The 27,933-nt window shown below is 45.0% G+C and overlaps 1 protein-coding gene across 1 annotated transcript; it reads left to right on the forward strand.

Annotated features, from left to right (window-relative positions):
- The first annotated feature begins 242 nt into the window (after nucleotides 1-242).
- LOC126094790 (translation initiation factor IF-2-like) lies at nucleotides 243-27,933 on the forward strand. The gene is made up of 2 exons (XM_049909357.1): nucleotides 243-312; nucleotides 27,499-27,933. The coding sequence occupies exons 1-2, from the start codon at nucleotides 283-285 to the stop codon at nucleotides 27,763-27,765; spliced, it is 297 nt and encodes a 98-aa protein (XP_049765314.1). The 5' UTR covers nucleotides 243-282; the 3' UTR covers nucleotides 27,766-27,933.

Below are 27,933 nucleotides of genomic sequence, written 5' to 3' on the forward strand. Positions count from 1 at the left end.
AGAATGGGAGTAACTGACTGAAGTGCGTCGTAGTTCGCACGCCGTGACGTTTTGCTAGCTATCGCAGGTCCTTGGAAGGACGATGACGTGTCCAGGGCACACCGAGGGTAGCAGCCTTGAGGGCAAAATTTGTTGCTGCGTGATTCAGCGGCGGAAATCCGGCTGAATCAGGCAGGGAGCGATAAGGGACGGGAAGGTAGCGTCCTGAGTAGGTATAAGAGCGGCGCCAACCCACCGACAGCGCTCACACCTGAGTTAAGGCCCTGACGTCGCTGCGTCAACATGCTTCCCGCCGTGAAGGTCGCCCTGCTGGTGAGTCTGCACTACGCGTTGCTCTGCACGGCCCTGCGGGAGTCGCACTCTGCGTGTCTGGGCCGCCCAGAGGTAGCACACACGAACAATGTTCTCAATAAGGGGACCCGTATCCAGAAACCGACTAAAATTCCTTTTGTACCAAAATGGTAGCGATATTTCTCTTTAAAAAGGCGCATGTATTTTGTACTGAGCACACTTGCAATGTTTTTAGTTTATTTTCTAAAAAAAATGGAAGTGGCTGAGTGCGAGTAGGACTCTTGTACTGAGGGTGTCATACAAACTTACTTGTTTGTAAAATACATAAATATGTATGTGTGGAGGGGGGTGGGGTAGATACACTACTGGCCATTAAAATTGCTACACCAAGAAGAAATGCAGATGATAAACGGGTATTCATTGGACAAGTATATTATACTAGAACTGACATGTAATTACATTTTCACGCAATTTGGGGCAATAGATCCTGAGAAATCAGTACCTAGAACAACCACCTCTGGAGGTAATAACAGCCTTGATACGCCGGGGCATTAAGTCAAACAGAGCTTGGATGGCATGTACAGGTACAGCTGCCCACGCAGCTTCAACACGGTACCACAGTTCATCAAGAGTAGTGACTGGCGTATTGTGACGAGCCAGTTGCTCGTTCACCATTGACCAGACGTTTTCAGTTGGTGAGAGATCTGGAGAATGTGCTGGCCAGGGCAGCAGTCGAACATTTTCTGTATCCAGAAAGGCCAGTACAGGACCTGCAACAAGCGGTCGTGCATTATCCTATTGAAAAGTAGGGTTTCGCAGGGATCGAATGAAGGGTAGAGCCACGGGTCGTAACCCATCTGCAATGTAACGTATGGCATCCCGTTCATCACGCCGGCCGATACGCCAGTATGGCAATACACGCTTCCAATGTGCGTTCACCGCGATGTCGCCAAACACGGATGCGACCATCATGACGCTGTAAACAGAGCCTGGATTCATCCGAAAAAATGACGTTTTGCCATTCGTTCACACAGTTTCGTCGTTGACTACACCATCGCAGGCGCTCCTGTCTGTGATGCAGCGTCAAGGGTAACCGCAGCCATGGTCTCCGCGCTGATAGTCCGTGCTGCTGCAAACGTCGTCGAACTGTTCGTGCAGATGGTTGTTGTCTTGCAAACGTCCCCATCTGTTGACTCAGGGATAGAGACGTGGCTGCACGATCCGTTACAGTCATGCGGATAAGATGCCTGTCATCTCGACTGCTAGTGATACTAGGCCGTTGGGATCCAGCACGGCGTTCCGTATTACCCTCCTGAATCCACCGAGTCCATATTCTGCTAACAGTCATTGGATCTCGACCAACGCGAGCAGCAATGTCGCGATACGATAAACCGCAATCGAGATAGGCTACAATCCGACATTTATCAAAGTCGGAAACGTGATGGTACGCATTTCTCCTCCTTACACGAGGCATCACAATAACGTTTCACCAGGCAACGCCGGTCAACTGCTGTTTGTGTATGAGAAATCGGTTGGAAACTTTCTTCATGCCAGCACGTTGTAGGTGTCGCCACCGGCGCCAACCTTGTGTGAATGCTCTGAAAAGCTAATCATTTGCATATCACGGCATCTTCTTCCTGTCGGTTAAATTTCGCGTCTGTAGGACGTCATCTTCGTTGTGTAGCAACTTTAATGGCCAGTAGTGTAGATAGTAGTGTAGATAGTGTAGATATTCGCCCAAGGAGTTCCAAGACCGTATCAAAAACTGTACGGCAGTTCATCACACTAGCAAAGACGTATAAAAAGAAGCGAGCAGAGGGTTTCAGTGCATATATATCTAGGGAGAGAAAATTAAAAAAATATTTACTTACTAAAAAATGACTACAATTTAGTTTTTATGTTTGCATACAGTAATGTTCATCTATTATGCTTTTGATGGATGATGAATGTCATTTATGTTCCAATGGCAAAAGATATTTTTGTGTCATACGAGTATAATTACATTTTAACAAGATTCAAATTTTTTACTCTACTTGTACTGTGAAGCTTTGCTTCTTGCCGAATTTCACGATTTTAGGTCAACGGGAAGTGCCCTGTAGGTTTCGATGAGCGAGGTGGTGAGTATCAAAATGTGACATAAATGACTGACTCTCTTGATTGCAATGACTAAGAAGCTTAAATTTTTTACACCACCAAGAGATCAAAGACCTTATCACGTGACATAAATTTGAAGTTGACACGCTAATCTGTTACGAAGAAAAAGAGGTCTGAAAATATGGACAGACAGACGGATAACAAAGGAAAAAAAATATTTTTATTTATTTTATAATTACAAATTAAGAATTTCCGGATTTTTTCCTTTGCCTGTAATGTGAAACCTTGGGTTCTAGGCAAATTTCATGACTCTAGATCAACGAGAAGCGCCATGTAGGTATTGATGAGTGTGCTTCTAGTATCAAAGTACGTGACATAAATGGCCATATCTTTTGACTGAAATGACTTAGAAGCTTAACATTTTTACATCTCCAAGAGACCACAGACGTTAATACGTAACGTAAATTTGATCTTAATACGTCGACCCGTTCCCGAGAAAAAGGGTTCTTAAAAGTCGAACAGACAGACAAAAAGTGATCGTGTAATGCAGGGATGGCCAAGATTTCGGCTCGCGGGCTAGTCCTGGGCCCGCGTACTAAAGCTGTCAGCTTCGCTTCACATTTACCCGAGCGCACGGGAAAAAAGGGGGTGGGGGGAGGAACTGCGGAACGGGCCGCATATAAATGGCAGCGCATTAGCACTGCGTGCGAGTTGGTTTTATGTTTCACATTGCCCAGCAACAAAGATCACGAACAAAACAACTTTTCAGTGTTAATTAATTATTTTTGACCCAATGAAGACATAATGTAATTTTTATCCGGTACAAACTGTCGGCATATGGACAGACGCAGACAATTTCACAGAGTTTGACACTCATGTTACCGCGTAATTGTGACTTACTTAGTTTATAAACGAAAAAAAAGTGTTTTACGCAGTTATGCCGATCGAAATATTGAAGCACTTTTGCAACCTCACTATGGAGACTTGGAAACTCTATCTGAGGAAAGCAATGTAGACTTCCCGGACAGTTTTAACGTAAAAACATTTGTCGCTGAAACTGGAATTACCTTGCAGGTCAGTCACTTGTGTCTGCACATGCACAGGGCGCTTTCATTGAAGCGGCAAACAGTCCCGAAAACAGCTCCAAAAGAGATGTAAGACTCACAGTGTCCTCAAAACCTTTATAAAACTATCCTTTTCATTCTTGCAAGGCCGTAACGAATTCTACAGACCTCGTGCTTTCTTTAACGCCAGTGAGCTTAGGGAACTGGAGTGTCTCTGTCAGAATGCGTCCCTTCTACAACGCGATTTTCTTTTCAAATGCATCCTCTTTGAATCAGAAAGAAGTTACCTTGCAATGTTTTACGATGGGTAGTGAGCAGTCATGTCTGCCATCCATTACGTATGTTCTAGTTTTCATTTCTGTACTACCTTTTCGTTCATAAATTCAAAATCAGAGACTTTTAAGTCGAAAAAGTCGTTCCTAGCAAGCCGCTTGACTTAACCAGGGTGGTTGTTGTGGTCTTCAGTCCTGAGACTGGTTTGATGCAGCTCTCCATGCTACCCTATCCCGTGCAAGCTTCTTCATCTCCCAGTACCTACTGAAACCTACATCCTTCTGAATCTGCTTAGTGTATTCATCTCTTGGTCTCCCTCTACGATTTTTACCCGCCACGCTGCCCTCCAATGCTAACTTTGTGTTCCCTTGATGCCTCAGAACATGTCCTACCAACCGGTCCTTTCTTCTTGTCAAGTTGTGCCACAAACTCCTCTTCTCCCCAATTCTATTCAATACGTCCTCATTAGTTATGTGATCTACCGATCTAATCTTCAGCATTCTTCTGTAGCACCACATTTCGAAAGCTTCTATTCTCTTCTTGTCCATGTTTCACTTCCATACATGGCTACACTCCATACAAATACTTTCAGAAATGACTTCCTGACACTTAAATCTATACTCGATGTTAACAAATTTCTCTTCTTCAGAAACGCTTTCCTTGGCATTGCCAGTCTACATTTTATATCCTCTCTACTTCGACCATCATCAGTTATTTTGCTCCCCAAATAGCAAAACTCCTTTACTACTTAAAGTGTCTCATTTCCTAATGTAATTCCCTCAGCATCACCCAACTTAATTCGAGTACATTCCATTATCCTCGTTTTGCTTTTGTTGATGTTCATCTTATACCCTCCTTTTATGACACTGTCCACTCCGGTCAACTGCTCTTCCAAGTCCTTTGCTGTCTCTGACAGAATTACAATGTCATCGGCGAACCTCAAATTTTTTATTTCTTCTCCATGGATTTTAATACGTACCCCGAACTTTTCTTTTGTTTCCTTTACTGCTTCCTCAATATACAGATTGAATAACATCGGGGAGAGGCTACAACCCTGTCTCACTCCCTTCCCAACCACTGCTTCCCTTTCATGCCCCTCGATTCTTATAACTGCCATCTGGTTTCTGTACCAATTGTAAATAGCCTTTCGATCCCTGTATTTTACCCCTGCCACCTTTAGAATTTGAAAGAGAGTATTCCAGTCAACATTTTCAAAAGCTTTCTCTATGTCTACAAATGCTAGAAACGTAGGTTTGCCTTTCCTTAATCTTTCTTCTAAGATAAGATAACCACGGTACTTTGCAATAATATATGAAGACCCCATACTCTTTGTTCGTGTTCATTGGAAACTGTTGCAACTGACAATAGAATAATGGTGTGACTTCAGTGATTTTATTACTTGTATCATCAGTTTCTTCAAGTGCTCCATGCCTGCAAATTTAACGCACAGTACTTCTTGAAGTACCTCTCAGTCGATCATTATAATTTTTTGCTCTTCTCTCTGCATGGTGCTGTAATGTCGTTTCACAGTAAATAATCAGTGCCCCTCGCTTATGCAAATTGAGAATCCTCATCACTCTCTTGTGTCATTCCCATTCATTTTAAAGGATTTTAACGATAGACCGCTAGATTGCTTCTTTTTATGCAAACAGCTGCTGGATCTGCGAGCGTCCTTCATCCCGAGAAGGGTAAACAGTGCTGACACTACGATTCTGCCGAAGTCAGAGTGTTGTGTTGGCCGAAACATGCCGCTCCGCAATGCGAAATGATATTTCGCGCTGTTCCTAGTACCGGCGAGAAGGACCGAGCAAACCCAAGTGACAGGCCGGCCCTCGGGACGCCAGTGGCCAGCACACGCTGCCCCCCCCCCCCCCCTCCTCCCCACTGCCCCGATCCGTGCTATAAGGGTTCCTTTCTTATAGGGGAGTGTCGTAGGACCGTCGCTATTCACAATATCCATAAATGACCTTGTGGATGACATCGGAAGTTCACTGAGGCTTTTTGCGGATGATGCTGTGGTATATCGAGAGGTTTTAACAATGGAAAATTGTACTGAAATGCAGGAGGATCTGCAGCGAATTGACGCATGGTGCAGGGAATGGCAATTGAATCTCAATGTAGACAAGTGTAATGTGCTGCGAATACATAGAAAGGAAGATACATTACCATTTAGCTACAATATAGCAGGTCAGCAACTGGAAGCAGTGAATTCCATAAATTATCTGGGAGTAAGCATTAGGAGTGATTTAAAATGGAATGATCATATCAAGCTGATCGTCGTTAAAGCAGATGCCAGACTGAGATTCATTGGAAGAATCCTAAGGAAATGCAATCCGAAAACAAAGGAAGTAGGTTACAGTACACTTGTTCGCCCACTGCTTGTATACTGCTCACCAGTGTGGGATCCGTACCAGATAGGATTGATAGTGAAACGTCCCCTTAGAAAAATTATAAATGACTGTGCTTAAACTGGCACACAATAGTTTTAGCGCAACGCAATCTGACTTTTAATAATCCCTACAAAAGAATGGCCTTGACTAACAACAACCCGTACCTTTCATGAATCACTTACTTCACAAAAATCTTCGTTACTCGAACTACTACAATACAGCGAGCCCCAATACTGCCAGCTAAATAAAAGATTCTAACTAATGAAGTCACTAACTACTGATAGGCATTCTTAGCAAATGAAAGATTTTGATAAAGAACAAACAATGTATTTACCTTAACAGTGTTCAAAAGTCATAATATATATCGGTTCATGACATCCAGTCTTACAAATTTACTGTCTCCGATGGACACACGTCCAGATCATCCGCTCTCAAAACTCCGCCATTTCTCTCCCCACATCCACCACTGCTGGCGGCTCACGTCCAGCTGCGCAACGCTACGCGCTCTTAACAGCCAACTGCCCAACACTACAATAGCCAACAACAATGCAAACCAGCCACAGACTGCACACAGCACAGCCAGTGATTTTCATACAGAGCGTTCCGTGGCGTTACCAATAAAAAAGCCTATACAGCCTACTTACAATAGAAGAGATAGAGAAGAGCCAACGGAGAGCAGCGCGCATCGTTACAGGATCATTTAGTAATCGCGAAAGCGTTACGGAGATTATAGATAAACTCCAGTGGAAGACTCTGCAGGAGAGACGCTCAGTAGCTCGGTACGGGCTTTTGTTGAAGTTTCGAGAACATACCTTCACCGAGGAGTCAAGCAGTATATTGCACCCTCCTTCGTATATCTCGCGAAGAGACCATGAGGATAAAATCAGAGAGATTAGAGCCCACACAGAGGCTGTCGGTACAGTCCTTCTTTCCACGAACAATACGAGACTGGAACAGAAGGGAGAACCGATAGAGGTACTCAAGGTACCCTCCGCCACACACCGTCAGGTGGCTTGCGGAGTATGGATGTAGATGTAGATGTAGATGTAGATAGACTGAGGCACGGAATCCTAATATGCTGACACAGGCTTATTGTAACAAGTGCTCTGAAAAAAAAAATCTGTTGCTCAGACTATTAAGTAATTGCACAGATAATGTACCTGTGGAACTGGCAATTAAAGTTGGCTAACTTGGTACTAGAGGCAATTGTTCACAATTCAGAAGTCTCAAACATGGAGGTATAATAAGTGGAGAGGGCGCTGAATTTTATATGAAGACGGAAATGGTATTCGGTCTGTATCCATTTCCCGAAAATGCCGAGAACATACTTTGCTACGTTTGATCGGTTTCCAGCGTTCCTTTTCACAGGGTTCACCCGGAGAACTTTCCGAGTTGGACTGACAGGAAATCTAAAGTCAAATTACAGAAATAAAAGCGCTGTAGTGAAAGTAAACAGCGCAACCAAAATTCACGTACTTAAAGGAAAAAATCGCTTGAACAAGTCTGGCTATGAATGACATGTGATCCGTTTGCATTGTAGACTACAATCAGTACGATTAGTACACCCGTAAATGAAGCAAGCTGGCGTCTTTGACCCAAACACTTCTACTAGATGCTAATGTGTGGGGCAACTGATATGAGGGCCATCAGCTTCAGATTTATGAACACATGACAGCTCCTCCTATTATACCTCCATGGTCTGAAAAATGGCATAATATTAGTTGTTGCTTTGTGACTTGTATTGTTAGTTCATTGTAAACATGGCACGATTCAGTATAAAAATGGAAATGTCGTGTGGCTAGGGCCTCCCGTCGGGTAGACCGTTCGCCTGGTGCAGGTCTTTCAATTTCACGCCACTTCGGCGACCTGCGCGTCGATGGGGATGAAATGATGATTAGGACAACACAACACCCAGTCCCTGAGCGGAGAAAATTTCCGACCCAGCCGGGAATCGAACCCGGGCCCTTAGGATTGAAAGTCTGTCACGCTGACCACTCAGTAATAGATTTTATAAAATAATTTTTTTTTTGTGATAATGTGGACAATACTACTAGGAGCAATGAGGTTGCGTATGAGGAGAAGTCGACTCCGAAATCCACTGCGACATCCTCTGCAAAAAAGGTTCGTGGATCTACGGACCAGAATTCTCGTCCAAATTACGTTTTCAACGCTCTCGCTCTGATTCTGTGGACTGCCATAATCAATAATTCAGTATCAGATGCTTCAAATGGCTCTGAGCACTATGGGACTGAACATCTAGAACTTAGAACAACGTAACTAACCTAAGGACATCACACACATCCATCCCCGAGGCAGGATTCGAACCTGCGACCCTAGCGGTCGCGCGGTTCCAGACTGAAGCGCCAAGAACTGCCCGGTCACACCGGCCGGCTATAGGGTTCAAATCAAAGTGGTGTAGTGGGAGCCTCAGAACAGTACATCTCTTGTTCCTTAAAACTATAGCTGCTTCAGAAAAGAGCTTTGAATTGTTCCAACACACAACTTGTAAAAACTTATTTCTCCTTAAGCTCGATTTAAAACTAATTTTGTTCTGGACGATACATCCAATTACGTCCTTTTTGTGAGTTGCGATTGTGAGGGATTTATTGGTCTGAATAGTACGATACGATGCGTTATCAAGAACAACAATAATATTGGGGTTTTAGGAATCAGTTCCTCTTCTAACCATTCGTGATAATTATCCCCATTCACATCATCGTGATAATCTTAGGATTTAGATTTCGAATATCAAATTAAGTCTGTTCCCTCTGTGAAACCCATTACGCCTCCAGCTTGGACAGAGATAGCACTTTGCCTGCTCGCGGAACTTTTACGTGCTACCAGTACTTTTGATGGTACAGTACGTACGCTCTCATGTGTCGTCCATGAGTACCATCGGTTTATTTGGACCTTTTCCCATCATTTCTGGTTGTTCTCAAATATTCCGCTCGCCTTGTAACAATTTGGTACATTCTGTTAGTATGGATCTGTTTTTCTTACAGTTTCTGAAATGAAATACCATCTCTTTAAAACTATTCCGAAAACGTTTCGCTTCACCCCTGAAAATTTATCTCAGTTTTCAAAATACACTACTGTTTGTAAGACGTGAAACACCAGTACCGAGAGATGTGATCACAATGAAATTTATTCCACCGATTAGCGACATGACGCTACGCATTACAGACCTGCGCGTCCACTGTGACTGTACGCAGTAGTGCCACCGTGTGGTGAATCACTGCCCAATGGCGCCTCAAACCACCATACTTGGCGTTTGTCCTCTATGCCGCTCAACAATACTGTCTGCAGGATTGCGTTCACCACGGCGACATCGAACGCCTATTCGACCATCACTATATAGGGCAGCTTGAGGCAGGACTCATCCGCGAGCACTACATTTTGCCACCCCAGTGTCTGCGTTCACGTGCCCATTGCTGTCTGCGGAAGCTGCTGAGGAAGAAGAGGCTGTTTCACTCTAGGTTCAACAGAGAGCGCACAAATGACGACAAACAATGTTAGTAGAGATGCGTCCGTCTGTGAAAAGATCCACGCGAGAAGCATACAGCGACTACTACCGCCACACCTTAGCAAAAGATCTGGCAGAGAACTGGGAGAAATTCTGGTATTCTGTAAAATCGCTAAGCAGGTCTATGGGTTCCATGCAGTCCGTTGTTGACCAGTCTTGTGCGGCAGTTGAAGATAGCAAAACGAAAGCCGAAGTTTTAAATTTCACATTCAAGAAATCGGTCATACAGGAGACTCGTACAGGCATACCGTCACTTCACCATAGGGCAGAAGAATAAGCATACCCGGCGTCGCGAGAGAATTGAAAGATTTGAAAACAAATAAATCAGCAGGTATGGATGGAATCCTTGTTCGACTTTACAAACAGTACTCCACAGCCTTGGTCCCTTACCTAGTTTGCAGTATATAAGAGAGGCAAAATAACGGACCCGGAAAATTACAGACCAAAATCCCTAATTCCTGTTTGCTGCAGAATCCTTGAACACATTCTCAGTTCGAATACAATAAACTCTCTTGAGACTGAGAAACTTATGTCCACGAATCAGCATGGTTTTAAAAAGCATCGCTAAACTCAGATTGCCCTTTCCTCACATGATATACTTAGAACTATGGATGAAGGTCAATAAGCACATTCCATATTTACAGGGTTATTACAAATGATTGAAGCGATTTCACAGCTCTACAATAACTTTATTATTTGAGATATTTTCACAATGCTTTGCACACACATACAAAAACTCAAAAAGTTCTTTTAGGCACTCACAAATGTTCGATATGTGCCCCTTTAGTGATTCGGCAGACATCAAGCCGATAATCAAGTTCCTCCCACACTCGGCGCAGCATGTCCCCATCAATGAGTTCGAAAGCATCGTTGATGCGAGCTCGCAGTTCTGGCACGTTTCTTGGTAGAGGAGGTTTAAACACTGAATCTTTCACATAACCCCACAGAAAGAAATCGCATGGGGTTAAGTCGGGAGAGCGTGGAGGCAATGACACGAATTGCTGATCATGATCTCCACCACGACCGATCCATCGGTTTTCCAATCTCCTGTTTAAGAAATGCCGAACATCATGATGGAAGTGCGGTGGAGCACCATCCTGTTGAAAGATGAAGTCGGCGCTGTCGGTCTCCAGTTGTGGCATGAGCCAATTTTCCAGCATGTCCAGATACACGTATCCTGTAACGTTTTTCTCGCAGAAGAAAAAGGGGCCGTAAACTTTAAACCGTGAGATTGCACAAAACACGTTAACGTTCGGTGAATTGCGAATTTGGTACACGAATGCGTGAGGATTCTCTACCGTCCAGATTCGCACATTGTGTCTGTTCACTTCACCATTAAGAAAAAATGTTGCTTCATCACTGAAAACAAGTTTCGCACTAAACGCATCCTCTTCCATGAACTGTTGCAACCGCGCCGAAAATTCAAAGCGTTTGACTTTGTCATCGGGTAGTCAGGACTTGTAGCAATTGTAAACGGTAAGGCTTCTGCTTTAGCCTTTTCCGTAAGATTTTCCAAACCGTCGGCTGTGCTACGTTTAGCTCCCTGCTTGCTTTATTCGTCGACTTCCGCGGGCTACGCGTGAAACTTGCCCGCACGCGCTCAACCGCTTCTTCGCTCACTGCAGGCCGACCCGTTGATTTCTCCTTACAGAGGCATCCAGAAGCTTTAAACTGCGCATACCATCGCCGAATGGAGTTAGCAGTTGGTGGATCTTTGTTGAACTTCGTCCTGAAGTGTCGTTGCACTATTATGACTGACTGATGTGAGTGCATTTCAAGCACGACATACGCTTTCTCGGCTCCTGTCGCCATTTTGTGTCACTGCGCTCTCGAGCGCTCTGGCGGCAGAAACCTGAAGTGCGGCTTCAGCCGAACAAAACTTTACGAGTTTTTCTACGTATCTGTAGTGTGTCGTGACCATATGTCAATGAATGGAGCTACAGTGAATTTATGAAATTGCTTCAATCATTTGTAATAGCCCTGTATATATCAGGAAAGCATTTGACACGGTGGCCAATTGCAAGGGATTAACGAAGGTACGAGCACGTGGAATAAGTTCACAAATATGTGAGTGACTCGAAGACTTCTTAATTAATACAATTCAGTATGTTGTGCTCGACGGTGAGTGTTCAGAGACAAGGGTATCCTCAGGAGTGCTCTAAGGAAGTGTGATAGGACCGATGTTGTTCTCTTTATACATAAATGATTTGGCGGACGCGCTGGGCAGCAATCTGCGGTTGTTTTGCTGATGGTGTACGGTAAGATGTCGAAGTTGAGTGACTGTAAGAAAATACAAGACGACTTAGAAAATAATTTCCAGTTCGTGTGATGGATAGCACCTAGTTCTAAATGTGGAAAAATGTAAGTTAATGTGGATGAGTAGGTAGAACAAATCTGTATTGTTCGGATACAGTATTACTAGTGTCCTGTTTGACACAGTCAGGTCGTCTAAATATCTGGGGTTAACGTTGCAAAGCGATGTGACATGGACCGAGCGTGTGAGATCTGTGGTTGGGAAGCCGGATTGTCGACTTCGGTTTATTGGGAGAATTTTAGGAAGGAGTGGTTCACCTGTAAAGGAGACCGCATGTAAGATTCTGGTGCGACCTATTCTTGAGTACTGCTAGAGTGTTTGGGATCCGTACCAGACCTGTTAGAAGGAACACGTCGAAGCAATTCAGAGGCGGGCTGCTAGATTTGTTACCGGTTGGTTGGAACAACACGTTGTAAGTAGGCTGTTTAGGTTTTTTTATTGGTAACGCCACGTAGCGCTCTGTATGAAAATCACTGGCTGTGCTGTGTGCAGTCTGTGGCTGGTTTGCAGTGTTGTTGGCTATTGTAGTGTTGGGCAGCTGGATGTTAACAGCGCGTAGTGTTACGCACTTGGAGGTGAGCCGCCAGCAGTGGTGGATGTGGGGAGAGAGATGGCGGAATTTTGAGAGCGGACGATCTGGACGTGTGTGATTAAAAAAGAGTAAATTTGTAATACTTGATATCATAGTTAGTGCCTTCAGTAGTTTGAATCTTTTATTGAGCTGGCAGTAGTGGCGCTCGCTGTATTGAGTAGTTCAAGCAACGAAGATTTTTGTGAGGTAAGTGATTTGTGAAACGTATAGGTTAATTTCGTCGGGGCCATTCTCTTGTAGGGATTATTGAAAGTCAGATTGCGTTGCGCTGAAAAATATTGTGTGTCAGTTTAAGCACAGTCATGTATAATTTTTCTAAGGGGACGTTTCAACTTGAGTGTTTCGGAGTTGCACAACGAATTTTTTTGGGGTAGGGGATGCATTGTTGTGGATGTTATTTTGTCTCAGGATCAAGGTGATTAACCCCTGTTTCGTCCATTGTCACACACCTTGCAAGAAAGCCGTCTTCATCCGCTTCAAATTGGCGGAAGATTTCTTCACAGCACTGCACACGCTCCCATCTCTGATCTGCACTGAAGTCTTTCGGGACCCACCGAGATGAAACTTCAGCATTCCCAAAATATCCACAACAATGTCATGAGGACACCCATGGGAGATTCCAAACGTGGTTTCAATGTGCTGGCAACGGTGACAGGGCTTCCGCTCCTTGGCGCATCTTCTAGACTCGTTCTTCCATGTTTGAAGTCGGACCCCCCGTTTTTCACTGTTGCATAAGACGGAGCGCTGTCCTTAAGTGTATTCCGTATTTCCTCCGCAGTTTCTTTGGGCGTCATTCCCTTCAAATGAAGATAGTCAATCACAGCACGGTTCTTGATTCTCTCGATATTCGCCATTTTGCTTACACTGCGATGTACAGCGCATCCTAGCGGCAAAATTAACGAAGCTGGTGCCGCGAAATATGACTTGCATACCCACAAAGGGTCACCATAAAAGTGGGTGGTGGTGTTTGTGCGAAACGTCACGGTAACTATCTCGGGCTAGAAACTTTTCCACCGCCTCTCGTGTAACCATCATTCTCAGTGTTGTGATTTCCTTCTTCTGCTCGTAACAGTCAGAAAAATTTCTAAAAATAATTGGTGTATCGAAATCTTCTAGAGAAATTACTTTTGTAGAACGACTTTGTTTTCTAGAAGTTTTAACTTTTTTCTCCGTTTTCTTCCGCTTCCTTAAAGTCTTTCAAAATATATTTTACTGTTTTTTTTTAACTTCCCTACCATTTTTGCAGTCCGAAAGACTGTTTTCCGTAGAGTTATCATTACCTGATTATGCTTTTTTTCTTCCTGGAAACATTTTACAACCTTGAATATAATCGCTTTTTCAAATGAATGTGTCAGCTTTCGCCAGTGACCTTCACGATTATGGATAATACTGCGCTGTACTACTGACGACTTCTCACGAGGACACAGCGAACCGCTTGATAGTATATGCGTAACCGACGACTTGAAAAATATACTCATTGCCATGGGTTTTCCCCAGTCACCGCTGCACTTGTTTCCGATAACGTCGCCGCGTGTTTGCGATAACGGTCACGAGAGAGATAACGGTCACGAGTGACCAAGACCAGTATTACCATGGCTGCGTAGTACTATAATTGTAAGTGGCTCCAGTAAACTTATATGAAGACTCTAATTATTAATAAACGTAAACGTGATCCGTAGTAAGCTTTAACGTGGTGTTTATTTAATCGTGCGATTATCTAATGTCGACTAAGCGTCATTGTCAAGCACATCTGTAACATCTGTATTTCATTTTCAAATCACTCTTAATTACAAGTAAAAAGTAGCCTTTTACTGTTACCAGGTTGCTGTACATAGAACAAAGTTCAGAATAGGATCTTAAAAAGTGTCGCTGTAATGTGGATCCTTTCGTAAAATGAGGGATATGGCTACTTTTTATTTGTAATTAAGAGTGATTTGAAAATGGCATGAAATACAGATATTACAGATGTGCTTGACGATGACGCTAATCGCACGATTAAATAAACATTGCATTACGGCCTACTACGGACCATGTTACATTTATTAAGCACCTGGAGGCAGTGGGTCCCCACAAATACAAAATTTCAACTCCAATTATTATTCATTTGTAGAGTTCTTAAATTACGAACTGGTATGTGTATATGTACTCAAACTACATTGAACAAGAAACCCTTTACGAAAACAATGTATAACAGACTCGAGCATAATGTAATCTCCTCAGTATATTGGTGACTCCAAAGCTCAGCTTATTCTGTCATACCAGTATTTCTTTAACTCAAAGTTTTGTGACGTACATATGCAGACTGAAGCGACGAATGAAAATTTGTATCAAGGTCGGAATTCGAACCTGAATCTACTGCTCACTGGGCACATGTGTTAACAATGCAGGATCCATATAGCTTCATTTGATCAAAGTTTTGTATTAACTCTGTACTGTTTACTACTATTGCTGACTGTATGGTCAACGTCGCCTAAAGCCAAAATGCCTAACTGGATTTTCTCATTTTGAGAAGAGAGAAGCAGCAATCTGTTTCACTTGCTAAAAACATTCTAAAGCCAAGAAAGCATAACTCTTTCTTTATTTAAAACAACCAGTTTTGGCAGTCTTTGCTGTCATCTTTAGCTCTTAAAACATCTTTTTCTTATGAAACGTGTTCATTTTAAGTTGGACATTGCGACAAATTGCCGTGTGGATAAAAAAACAGTACATTATAAAAGGTTTGTCATAACTAATGGTTTATATTTTTAAATACACTCCTGGAAATTGAAATAAGAACACCGTGAATTCATTGTCCCAGGAAGGGGAAACTTTATTGACACATTCCTGGGGTCAGATACATCACATGATCACACTGACAGAACCACAGGCACATAGACACAGGCAACAGAGCATGTACAATGTCGGCACTAGTACAGTGTATATCCACCTTTCGCAGCAATGCAGGCTGCTATTCTCCCATGGAGACGATCGTAGAGATGCTGGATGTAGTCCTGTGGAACGGCTTGCCATGCCATTTCCACCTGGCGCCTCAGTTGGACCAGCGTTCGTGCTGGACATGCAGACCGCGTGAGACGACGCTTCATCCAGTCCCAAACATGCTCAATGGGGGACAGATCCGGAGATCTTGCTGGCCAGGGTAGTTGACTTACACCTTCTAGAGCACGTTGGGTGGCACGGGATACATGCGGACGTGCATTGTCCTGTTGGAACAGCAAGTTCCCTTGCCGGTCTAGGAATGGTAGAACGATGGGTTCGATGACGGTTTGGATATACCGTGCACTATTCAGTGTCCCCTCGACGATCAGCAGTGGTGTACGGCCAGTGTAGGAGATCGCTCCCCACACCATGATGCCGGGTGTTGGCCCTGTGTGCCTCGGTCGTATGCAGTCCTGATTGTGGCGCTCACCTGCACGGCGCCAAACACGCATACGACCATCATTGGCACCAAGGCAGAAGCGACTCTCATCGCTGAAGACGACACGTCTCCATTCGTCCCTCCATTCACGCCTGTCGCGACACCACTGGAGGCGGGCTGCACGATGTTGGGGCGTGAGCGGAAGACGGCCTAACGGTGTGCGGGACCGTAGCCCAGCTTCATGGAGACGGTTGCGAATCGTCCTCGCCGATACCCCAGGAGCAACAGTGTCCCTAATTTGCTGGGAAGTGGCGGTGCGGTCCCCTACGGCACTGCGTAGGATCCTACGGTCTTGGCGTGCATCCGTGCGTCGCTGCGGTCCGGTCCCAGGTCGACGGGCACGTGCACCTTCCGCCGACCACTGGCGACAACATCGATGTACTGTGGAGACCTCACGCCCCACGTGTTGAGCAATTCGGCGGTACGTCCACCCGGCCTCCCGCATGCCCACTATACGCCCTCGCTCAAAGTCCGTCAACTGCACATACGGTTCACGTCCACGCTGTCGCGGCATGCTACCAGTGTTAAAGACTGCGATGGAGCTCCGTATGCCACGGCAAACTGGCTGACACTGACGGCGGCGGTGCAGAAATGCTGCGCAGCTAGCGCCATTCGACGGCCAATACCGCGGTTCCTGGTGTGTCCGCTGTGCCGTGCGTGTGATCATTGCTTGTACAGCCCTCTCGCAGTGTCCGGAGCAAGTATGGTGGGTGTGACACACCGGTGTCAATGTGTTCTTTTTTCCATTTACAGGAGTGTATTTTAGTTGTGACAAGCATTTTATAATTTGCTGTTCTTTATCCACATGACAACTTGGCGTGATTTCCAACTTAAAATGAACATGTTTTATAACAAAAAGATCTTTTAAGACCTGAAGATGACAGCAAATTCTGTCGAAAATGGTTGATTTAAATACAGAAATATTACACGATATTGGCTTTAGAACGTTCTTAGCAAAATACCTAAATAACTAAATAAAAACATAAGAAGTAGGTTGTGCCTCGATTAATTTTGCTGCCTCAGTGGTGTACCTACACTCGAAAAAAGAAAATTGCCCTAGTGAGGAGGCTGCGCTAACATCTCCCACTGCTTATCATTATGCGGCGGGGCGGGGCGGGAGCGATTTTCAGGCTCTTAGGTTGGCCATGCTAAGGTGTAACCACTCGAGAACACGAAGAAGAAAGGTCTTCGTATGCGCCAGCGTGGACTCAAAGACTAAACGGCTCTTCTCCTTCAACGATCTACGCCAACTTCGGGCTTTTTTTTTTTTTTTTTTAACTTTGAGCTTGGCAGGTATTGAAGGTATGTTGACCGTACCATCCGATGATCGATGGTACAGTACTTCAGCAACACATAGGCGGCTCCAGAATGCCGAGCAAATTTGCATATTAAGTTTTCCAACTAATTAAATAGGCACGCAGTCGACCAGTGATTGCAGTCATTGGATTCGATCATTTCCCCTCCTGCGTGAACCTTTGACTGGATTTCACGTTGTTGCTGTTGTGGTTTCATGCAGCTCTCCATGCTACTCTATCCTGTGTGAGTCTCTTCATCTGCGAATAATTAATGAGAACTACCGGCTCGACCTTTGCAATCACCGATGTCACCCATATTATCAACATCAGATATTCATTAATCGCCCGAAACATGATATGGCTAACAACTAATTGAATTAAGCCTTCTGCTCTCGTCTCTTGGCTCCATCTGCAATTTTGACCACACACACTTCCCTCCAATATTAAACTGGTGATCCCTTGATGTCGAAGGATGTGTCCTATCGAAAGATCACTCCTCTTAGTCAACTTAAGCCAAAAATTTCTATTTTCCCGATTCCATTCAGTACTTACCCATCAATTACGTGGTCCACCCATCTAATATTCAGAAGTCTTCTACAGCAGCCCATTTCAATAGCTTCTAGTCCCTCCTTGTCTGAACTACTTATTTTCCACTTTTCACTTGCGAACAAACCTACACTCCAGACAAAAATGCCTTCAGAAAATGCTTCCTGACTCTCAAGTCTATATTTGATGTTATCAAATTTCTTTTCTTCAGAAATGCTTTGCCAGTCTACATCTTGAATCCTCTCTACTTCGCCATTATCACTTATTTTATTGCCCAAATAGTAAAACTTAGCTACTACTTTTCATATCTCATTTCGTACTCTTATTCCCTCAGCATCGATTGATTTAAATGGCCTGCACTTAGGACAAAAAAAGTACCACGAAGGAATTATCCGAATGCTACAGAAACGGGTAATGTGATGTACATGTACAGACTAACAAATGATTACAGTATCAGAAAATTTGGGTGATTTATTCAAGAGAAAGACCTTCACAAATTGGGCAAGCCAATAACGCGTTGGTCCACATCTGGCCCTTATGCAAGCATTTATTCGGCTTGTTATTCATTGACAGGGTTATTGGATGTCCTCCTGAGGGGTATCGTGCCAAATTCTCTCCAATTGGCGCTTCAGATCGTCAAAATCTCGGACTGGTTGGAGGGCGCTGCCCGTAACGCTCAGTACGTTTTCAGTTGGGGAGAGATCCGGCGACTGAGCGCCACGGGCAGCGCCCTGCAACCAGTCCGAGATTTTGACGATCTAACGCGCCAATTGGAGAGAATTTGGCACTATACCCCTCAGCAGGACATCCAATAACCCTGTCAATGAATAACAAGCCGAAGCCGGCCGGTGTGGCCGTGCGGTTCTAGGCGCTTCAGTCTGGAACCGTGTGACCGCTACGGTCACAAGTTCGAATCCTGGCATGGATGTGTGTGATGTCCTTAGGTTAGTTAGGTTTAAGTAGTTCTAAGTTCTAGGGGACTGATGACCACAGATGTTAAGTCCCATAGTGCTCAGAGCCATTTGAACCATTTGAACAAGCCGAATAAATGCTTACATAAGGGCCAGGTGTGGACCAACGTGTTATTGACTTGCCCAATTTGTGAAGCTTTTTCTCTTGAATACATCACCCAAATCTTCTGAAACTGTAATCATTTGTTAGTCTGTACATGTACATCATATCTACCAATTTCGGTCCCATTCGAATAATTCCTTCGTGGTGCGCCGTTTCTTTCTTTTTGTCTTAGGGTGTAGTTTCCATTAATATTATTTTACTTTTACTTAGTTTTAACTTATATCTTCCTTTCAAGACACTGCCAATTCCGTTGAACAGCTCTTACAGTCCTTTTCTGTTTGTGACGGAATTACAAAGTCATCAACAAACCTCTTTCTGTTTCTTCTCCCTGAATTTTAATATATTTTGTAAATTTTTCTTTAGGTTTATTTACTGATTACACATTGTATAGATTGGACAACATCGCGTTTAGGTTGCGCCACTGTCTCACTCCCTTCTCGACAAATGCTGCCCTTTCACTCCTATAACTGCCGTTTGATTTGTTTGGAGTTGTACATCAACTTTCACTCCCTGTGTTTTATCCCACTGCTTTTATAATTGCAAAGAGTTTATTCCAATTAGCTTTGTCAAAAGCTTTCTCTGATTTCATATCAGTTGAGTAATTCAGTCATGTTCCTTTGTAAGGTGTGAATGAAGCGGTCCCTAAGGACTCTACGCATGTGTGGGGCACATTTAGGAAAAGCCGTAGGTTTCCATCTTAAAAGTTATTCGACTTGGGTAGCTGAGCGCTATCTGCTGCACAAGCACCGTGTTTAGCATTACCTGCTCAAGTGCCAAATCGCCTGAAGTACCACGAATATTAAATGATTACTAGCCCTGGAGAGAAACCTGTGCAACAGGATTTTAATTAGTGAACTTCAGAAGGACCAGTCAGGGTTTGGTCTTCATTAAACATATTTAGTAATTTTCTATCACAGGGTACTTTCGATTACAGATTAGAGGCAGAAGGAAAACGTGCAAGTATGCACATTGTAGTGAAGTGTAGTGAACTAAGGGTCTGAATTATATAGTTATTTAACAGATGGAGCTTGCTCCTGAAACTGCATTTAGCTACACGGAAATCACATGGAAAAAAAAAGAAAAAGAAAAGAATCCTATAGTCCCATACGAGCGAACGACACTTACGATCATTATTACTCAGCAAGGATTTGTGGACTAAAGAAGTGCGACTTGGACGTGCAAGTTATAACTACACGAAAGATTTGAAAGCAAAGCTCACCACTTTCAACTAGTAAATAAATCATCAAAGCCAGCTAGTGACTCACAGTGAAGTGAGCAGACTACACGCAGCGTGCATCGTAACCAATCAAACACCGAATTCGGTTCCATCTGACTTTATGTAAAATGATACTGAAATCATAAGTCACGAGAATTTCATACTGCTCCTAACGATGGAGTTTTATCGCTATAGTGAGAACTAAATCGAAACTGGACTAACTCACATCGAAAAGTCACTAGTTACTTGACCACGCAGCGGCGACTGCTTACTGCGACAGGTACACTCCTGGAAAATGAAATAAGAACACCGTGAATTCATTGTCCCAGGAAGGGGAAACTTTATTGACACATTCCTGGGGTCAGATACATCACATGATCACACTGACAGAACCACAGGCACATAGACACAGGCAACAGAGCATGCACAATGTCGGCACTAGTACAGTGTATATCCACCTTTCGCAGCAATGCAGGCTGCTATTCTCCCATGGAGACGATCGTAGAGATGCTGGATGCAGTCCTGTGGAACGGCTTGCCATGCCATTTCCACCTGGCGCCTCAGTTGGACCAGCGTTCGTGCTGGACGTGCAGACCGCGTGAGACGACGCTTCATCCAGTCCCAAACATGCTCAATGGGGAACAGATCCGGAGATCTTGCTGGCCAGGGTAGTTGACTTACACCTTCTAGAGCACGTTGGGTGGCACGGGATACATGCGGACGTGCATTGTACTGTTGGAACAGCAAGTTCCCTTGCCGGTCTAGGAATGGTAGAACGATGGGTTCGATGACGGTTTGGATGTACCGTGCACTATTCAGTGTCCCCTCGACCATCACCAGTGGTGTACAGCCAGTGTAGGAGATCGCTCCCCACACCATGATGCCGGGTGTTGGCCCTGTGTGCCTCGGTCGTATGCAGTCCTGATTGTGGCGCTCACCTGCACGGCGCCAAACACGCATACGACCATCATTGGCACCAAGGCAGAAGCGACTCTCATCGCTGAAGACGACACGTCTCCATTCGTCCCTCCATTCACGCCTGTCGCGACACCACTGGAGGCGGGCTGCACGATGTTGGGGCGTGAGCGGAAGACGGCCTAACGGTGTGCGGGACCGTAGCCCAGCTTCATGGAGACGGTTGCGAATGGTCCTCGCCGATACCCCAGGAGCAACAGTGTCCCTAATTTGCTGGGAAGTGGCGGTGGGGTCCCCTACGGCACTGCGTAGGATCCTACGGTCTTGACGTGCATCCGTGCGTCGCTGCGGTCCGGTCCCAGGTCGACGGGCACGTGCACCTTCCGCCGACCACTGGCGACAACATCGATGTACTGTGGAGACCTCACGCCCCACGTGTTGAGCAATTCGGCGGTACGTCCACCCGGCCTCCCGCATGCCCACTATACGCCCTCGCTCAAAGTCCGTCAACTGCACATACGGTTCACGTCCACGCTGTCGCGGCATGCTACCAGTGTTAAAGACTGCGATGGAGCTCCGTATGCCACGGCAAACTGGCTGACACTGACGGCGGCGGTGCACAAATGCTGCGCAGCTAGCGCCATTCGACGGCCAACACCGCGGTTCCTGGTGTGTCCGCTGTGCCGTGCGTGTGATCATTGCTTGTACAGCCCTCTCGCAGTGTCCGGAGCAAGTATGGTGGGTCTGACACACCGGTGTCAATGTGTTCTTTTTTCCATTTCCAGGAGTGTATTATCCTCGCCTCGGTAAGTTCTCTCCAAAGCCTCCACACACAGAGAGCGACCAAAGCTGGTGGGGGCATACTGACCAATCAACAAGCTCCTTTTCTGAGAAACAGCAGGCGTTTCCCCAGTTTTCCGAGCCGGTGAAAGGCTGGAACTTTGAAGACGACGTCACAACGCTCGGGCTCGAAATGGCCGACCGTGCGGCCACACGGCTAGAGGTGGGTCTCCACGTATGGCGACAGAGGTCTGTTTACCGCGACGCGTCGCCACCAGAGCTGGACTCGAAAATAACATTCAGCTGCCTTCCCAGGCTACTACTGCGTAGGTACACCAAGAGCTTCCATCTGAATTTCAACAGTTGCATGATTTTTGTTATAAGACTCATTTAAAATGTGTGTGGATATACAGGGCTATTACAAATGATTGAAGCGATTTCATAAATTCACTGTAGCTCCATTCATTGACATATGGTCACGACACACTACAGATACGTAGAAAAACTCATAAAGTTTTGTTCGGCTGAAGCCGCACTTCAGGTTTCTGCCGCCAGAGCGCTCGAGAGCGCAGTGAGACAAAATGGCTACAGGAGCCGAGAAAGCGTACGTCGTGCTTGAAATGCACTCACATCAGACAGTCATAACAGTGCAACGACACTTCAGGACGAAGTTCAACGAAGATCCACCAACTGCTAACGCCATTCGGCGATGTTATGCGCAGTTTAAAGCTTCTGGATGCCTCTGTAAGGGGAAATCAACGGGTCGGCCTGCAGTGAGCGAAGAAACGGTTGAACGCGTGCGGGCAAGTTTCACGCGTGGCTCATGCCACAACTGGAGACCGACAACGCCGACATCATCTTTCAACAGGATGGTGCTCCACCGCACTTCCATCATGATGTTCGGCATTTCTTAAACAGGAGATTGGAAAACCTATGGATCGGTCGTGGTGGAGATTATGATCAGCAATTCATGTCATGGCCTCTACGCTCTCCTGACTAAACCCATGCGACTTATTTCTGTGGGGTTATGTGAAAGATTCGGTGTTTAAACCTCCTCTACCAAGAAACGTGCCAGAACTGCGAACTCGCATCAACGATGCTTTCGAACTCATTGATGGGGACATGCTGCACCGAGTGTGGGAGGAACTTGATTATCGGCTTGATGTCTGCCGAATCACTAAAGGGGCACATATCGAACATTTGTGGATGCCTAAGAAAACTTTTTGAGTTTTTGTATGTGTGTGCAAAGCATTGTGAAAATATCTCAAATAATAAAGTTATTGTAGAGCTGTGGAATCGCTTCAGTCATTTGTAATAACCCTGTATATGTTACGTCAGGATCGGAAAATTACTTTACTAATTACCTGTTTCAGCTCATTACCGAACCGTCTTCAGATCACTCTAAAATGTTTTTCTGTGTGTGACACTCATTATATATCTTCGGTTTTTTTTTTTAAATTACTGATCAAATTGCTGATTACCTTCGTCAGTTTACATAACCAACTATGATTTTTTATTTAACTAGGGCCACTAAGCTAAATAAAAAAACGAAGATTCATAATGAGTGTCACACACTGAACAACATTTCAGATTGCTCGAACAGTCCACGGGTGTACTGCCGGTCCATAGTGTCCAACGGGCACAATATTTCGGCGATCAGACATGTTGCCATCGTCAGGTGCGCTGACGAACTGAGCTCGTAAGGGCGGGCGACCGCCCGAAATCCCCTTTCCCATGCGAGGCGTTCTCTCCGCGGTCCGCGCCCGCGGCCGCGCGTCGGCGGTCGCTGAGAGGCTGGCGTCGGCGTCTGTGGCGGCGTCGCTGTAACTGCCTCGTCCGCCCTGGTCGCCCGTTCGTTTCCTTTGCTGAGCCTCCGTTTAATTAGACTCAGTGCTCGTTTCCATGCCTTGCTGAGGTTATAGCCGCAATCTCTGTTGATGAGTGGGATCTGATGTCAACAATTACCGTCCAATCTCCCTTCTAACAGCTTTATCCAAAAATTTTGAGAAAGTTATGTATTCAAGAGTAGCTTCACATATCTGTAACAATGAAGTACTAACAAAATGTCAGTTTGGTTTCCAGAAAGGTTTTTCAACAGAAAATGCCATATATGCTTTCACTAATCAAATTTTGAATGATCTGAATAACCGAACACCACCCATTGGGATTTTTTGTGATCTCTCAAAGGCTTTTGATTGTGTAAATCATGAAATTCTGCTAGACAAGCTCAAGTATTGTGGCATGAGTGGGACAGTGCACAAATGGTTTAATTCGTACCTAACTGGAAGAGTGCAGAAAGTTGAAATAAGTAGTTCTCATAATATGCAAAGATCAGCACATTCCTCAAACTGGGGAACTATCAAGAATGGGGTTCCACAAGGGTCAGTCTTGGGTCCTTTGTTGCTCTTAATATATATTAATGACTTGCCATTCTATATTCATGAAGAGGCAAAGTTAGTTCTCTTTGCTGATGATACAAGTAAAGTAATCACACCTGACAAACAAGAATTAACTGATGAAATTGTCAATGCTGTCTTTCAGAAAATTACTAAGTGGTTCCTTGTAAACGGACTCTCACTGAATTTTGATAAGACACAGTACATACAGTTCCGTACAGTGAACGGTATGACGCCATTAATAAATATAGACCTTAATCAGAAGCATATAGCTAAGGTAGAATATTCCAAATTTTTAGGTGTGTCCATTGATGAGAGATTAAATTGGAAGAAACACATTGATGATCTGCTGAAACGTTTGAGTCCAGCTACTTATGCAATAAGGGTCATTGCAAATTTTGGTGATAAACATCTTAGTAAATTAGCTTACTACGCCTATTTTCACTCGTTGCTTTCATATGGCATCATATTCTGGGGTAATTCATCACTGAGGAATAAAGTATTTATTGCACAAAAGCGTGTAATCAGAATAATAGCTGGAGTCCACCCAAGATCATCCTGCACACATTTATTTAAGGATCTAGGGATATTCACAGTAGCTTCTCAGTATATATACTCTCTTATGAAATTTGTTATTAACAACCAAACCCAATTCAAAAGTAATAACAGTGTGCATAACTACAATACTAGGAGAAAGGATGATCTTCACTATTCAAGATTAAATCTAACTTTGGCACAGAAAGGGGTGAATTATACTGGCACTAAAGTCTTTGGTCACTTACCAAATAGTATCAAAAGTCTGACAGATAACCAACAAGTATTTAAGAAGAAATTAAGAGAATTTCTGAATGACAACTCCTTCTACCCCATAGAGTAATTTTTAGATATAAATTAAAAAAAAAACAAAAAAATATTAAAAAAATAAAAATAAATAAAAATAAAAAACACAAAAAAAATGAAAAAGTTGTTATATTAACTTAAGTATGTTGTTAAATTAACTTAATTATGTCATGTATTGGAAAATTTGACTCGTTCCACATCATTACGAAATATCGTATTCATCATCCATGGAACTAGTATTAATCTAATCTAATCTAATCTAATAGCCTCTCTGACGACGCTGTCCCAGTATTTAGATGTCTGTGCCAGGACCCTGGTATGATGGTAGTCCATTTCGTGATTTTCGGACAAACAGTGCTCTGCGACTGCCGACTTGTTGGGGTACATAAATCGAGTGTGCCTCTGATGTTCTCGGCAACGATCTTCGATGGCGCGCACTGTCTGTCCAATGTAAGTCTTCCCACACTCACAGGGAATCTGGCATATGGCGGCCTTCCGCAAACCGAGATCGTCTTTGACACTTCCCAATAATGCTCGTGTTTTATTGGGCGGGCAGAAGCCATTTCTTACTCGGTGTTTCCTCAATATTCGTCCTATTTTCCCCGATAGTGCGCAAGTATACGGTATATAGGCGATGGCTGTCTCTTCCTCCGTGACTTCGTCCATCTCCACACGCTGTACTGTAGAGGTGGGGCAGAGAGCGCGTCTGATCTGCCATTCCGAGTACCCGTTTTTCCGAAATACAGTTTTGAGGTGTTCCAGCTCTTGGGACAGACTCTCTGCGTCCGAGATGGTGCGCGCCCTGTCCACCAGTATTTTTTGTACCCCATTCTTCTGCGAAGGGTGGTGGCAGCTATTTGAGATCGGCCTCCCGGCCACTGACCTGCGATCGGTGCTACGCCGTCGGGTCTTTGGGATGTGGGCAGACGAATGGCGCACTCTGTCGGTACCCAACAAGCTGCGGCGTGTAAAGGAGACCACGACCGTGTGGGGTTCCTCCATGCGGGCCTCTCGCAGGGATTCTGTTATTCTCTGTAGGCTCCGCATTGGTCACTCTTATCTCACGCACGGTCATCTGCTGCGTCGAGAGGACCCCCCTCATTGTCGCTGTGGTGCAACCGTGACGGTGGCCCATCTGTTGTTGGAATGTCCTCTTTTAACCGCTCTCAGGCGTGCTTTTAATCTCCAGGGTGATTTGTCATTTCTTTTAGGTGACAATGTCTCTATGGCAGATCGGGTTTTAAGTTTTATTCGCGCAACCGGCTTTTATAGGTCCGTTTAATTTTATTACATACCCTCTTTTGAGCTGTATCTTTTACTTAGTTTTGTGTTTTAATTCGACTCCCTCCTATTCTTTTAGGCTGGAGGTTTTAACGTGTTGCAGAGTGGCTGGCTCATCCTATTATTTTCGTGATGAGCCAGCCACGGTCCTCTGCTGTACAGTTTTAATTCTTTCTGCCTTTCTTCTCTTTGTTGTTTTTATTGCTGTGCTCCGTTTTCCATGTTTCTTTCTTATTGACCTTGGGGATTTTCTTCCCCTGGAATTTTTACCTTGTGCTTCGGATGACTAATGGATGGTTTCACTGTGCTCTCTGTGTTTATGAAACAAGGGACCGATGACGTATGCAGTTTGGTCCCTTTAATTCTCAAACCAACCAACCAACCAACCATGCAAATACACGTCGGAGTGCGTTTTCTTCCTGTATACCCGTGGCCCAGGGTGCCGCGGACCGCGGAGAGAACGCCTCGCGGGGGATGAGGACTTAGGGCGGCCGCCCTCCCTCAGGAGCTCAGTTCGTCAGCGGACCTGACGATGGCGACATGTCTGGTCGCCGAAATATCGTGCCCGTTGGACACTATGGACCGGCGGTACACCCGTGGACTGTTCGAGCAAGAAATACGCCGGGAGAAGTTGAACAATCACAACATTTCAGATTGATCTGAAGATGGCTCGGTAATGAGCCGAAACTGGTGATCAGCAAAGAAAATTTGTGATCTTGACGTAGGATTTTTATCCACACATGTTTTTTAAATAGACAGGTCGCATAACTCCCCACATTGACAGTACCAAAGAATATAATTCAAAATGAATGGTCATACATGGTTGGGACCGGTAGTTACAGGTACAAGTTGTGATGACTATTAGCTGTAACTGAGTTGAGAATGAGGACCCGCAAGTTCAGGTTCCGAGTGTGATCTTCCTCCGCAGCATGGAGGATATGAGCTCGGAGAATATCAGCAAATGCAGGCAGAGAATAGATACTCTTCCCAACTTGATAAAGCAAAACTTCCAAAATTATACGGGAGGCGGACTGACTGACGTCTTTCAATCTGCTCCCTTTGAATTTCAGCCTTCATAGGTTCGCCGATGGGCATGGGAGCCAACATTTTTACGCAGTGTATGCTGACTTTCAACGCCTGCGATCAGCTATTGGCGGCGGCTGGTGGTTCCACAGGGTGACGGCTTGCTCTGGTTGCAGGTGGTGGCGCTGGTGCTGTGGGCGGCAGCCGCGTCGCAGGCTGCCTCCGCCCCCGCCTCCGCCCCCGCCGCCCCCCGCGGCCGCTTCCCTGGCGGCGGCAGCTACGGCCCCAGCGCCTGCCCCGCCTGGTGCTACGACGGCTACTCGCAGGCCCCCGGTTACTACCCGCCGCCGTCTCCCGGCTACCACCCACCCTACCCTGGAGCTACCTACCCACAGTGGGGCTACAACCCGTTCTCCGCCAAGAAGAAGGACAGCAGCGGCTGAGGAGCCCGGAACACAGCGACGCCACCCTTCGTTGCTGCTTCGACATCGCAAGACTGCTATTATCACGAGCTCTCTATTTTTTATTGTTTTCTTCGCTTTCGAGCGACATTATTCACCAAATGTAATTACAGTCACATTACAACATTAAAATCATTGCCTTATTTGAAA

This window comes from Schistocerca cancellata, chromosome 8 (genome assembly GCF_023864275.1).
Source record: "Schistocerca cancellata isolate TAMUIC-IGC-003103 chromosome 8, iqSchCanc2.1, whole genome shotgun sequence".
Classification (NCBI taxonomy): Eukaryota; Metazoa; Arthropoda; class Insecta; order Orthoptera; family Acrididae; genus Schistocerca; species Schistocerca cancellata.

Coding starts and splice junctions, on each gene's coding strand:
- LOC126094790 (XM_049909357.1), top strand. CDS start 283: ATGCTTCCCGCCGTGAAGGTCGCCCTGCTG. Junction 313..27,498: donor CCGTGAAGGTCGCCCTGCTG/GTGAGTCTGCAC, acceptor CTCTGGTTGCAG/GTGGTGGCGCTGGTGCTGTG.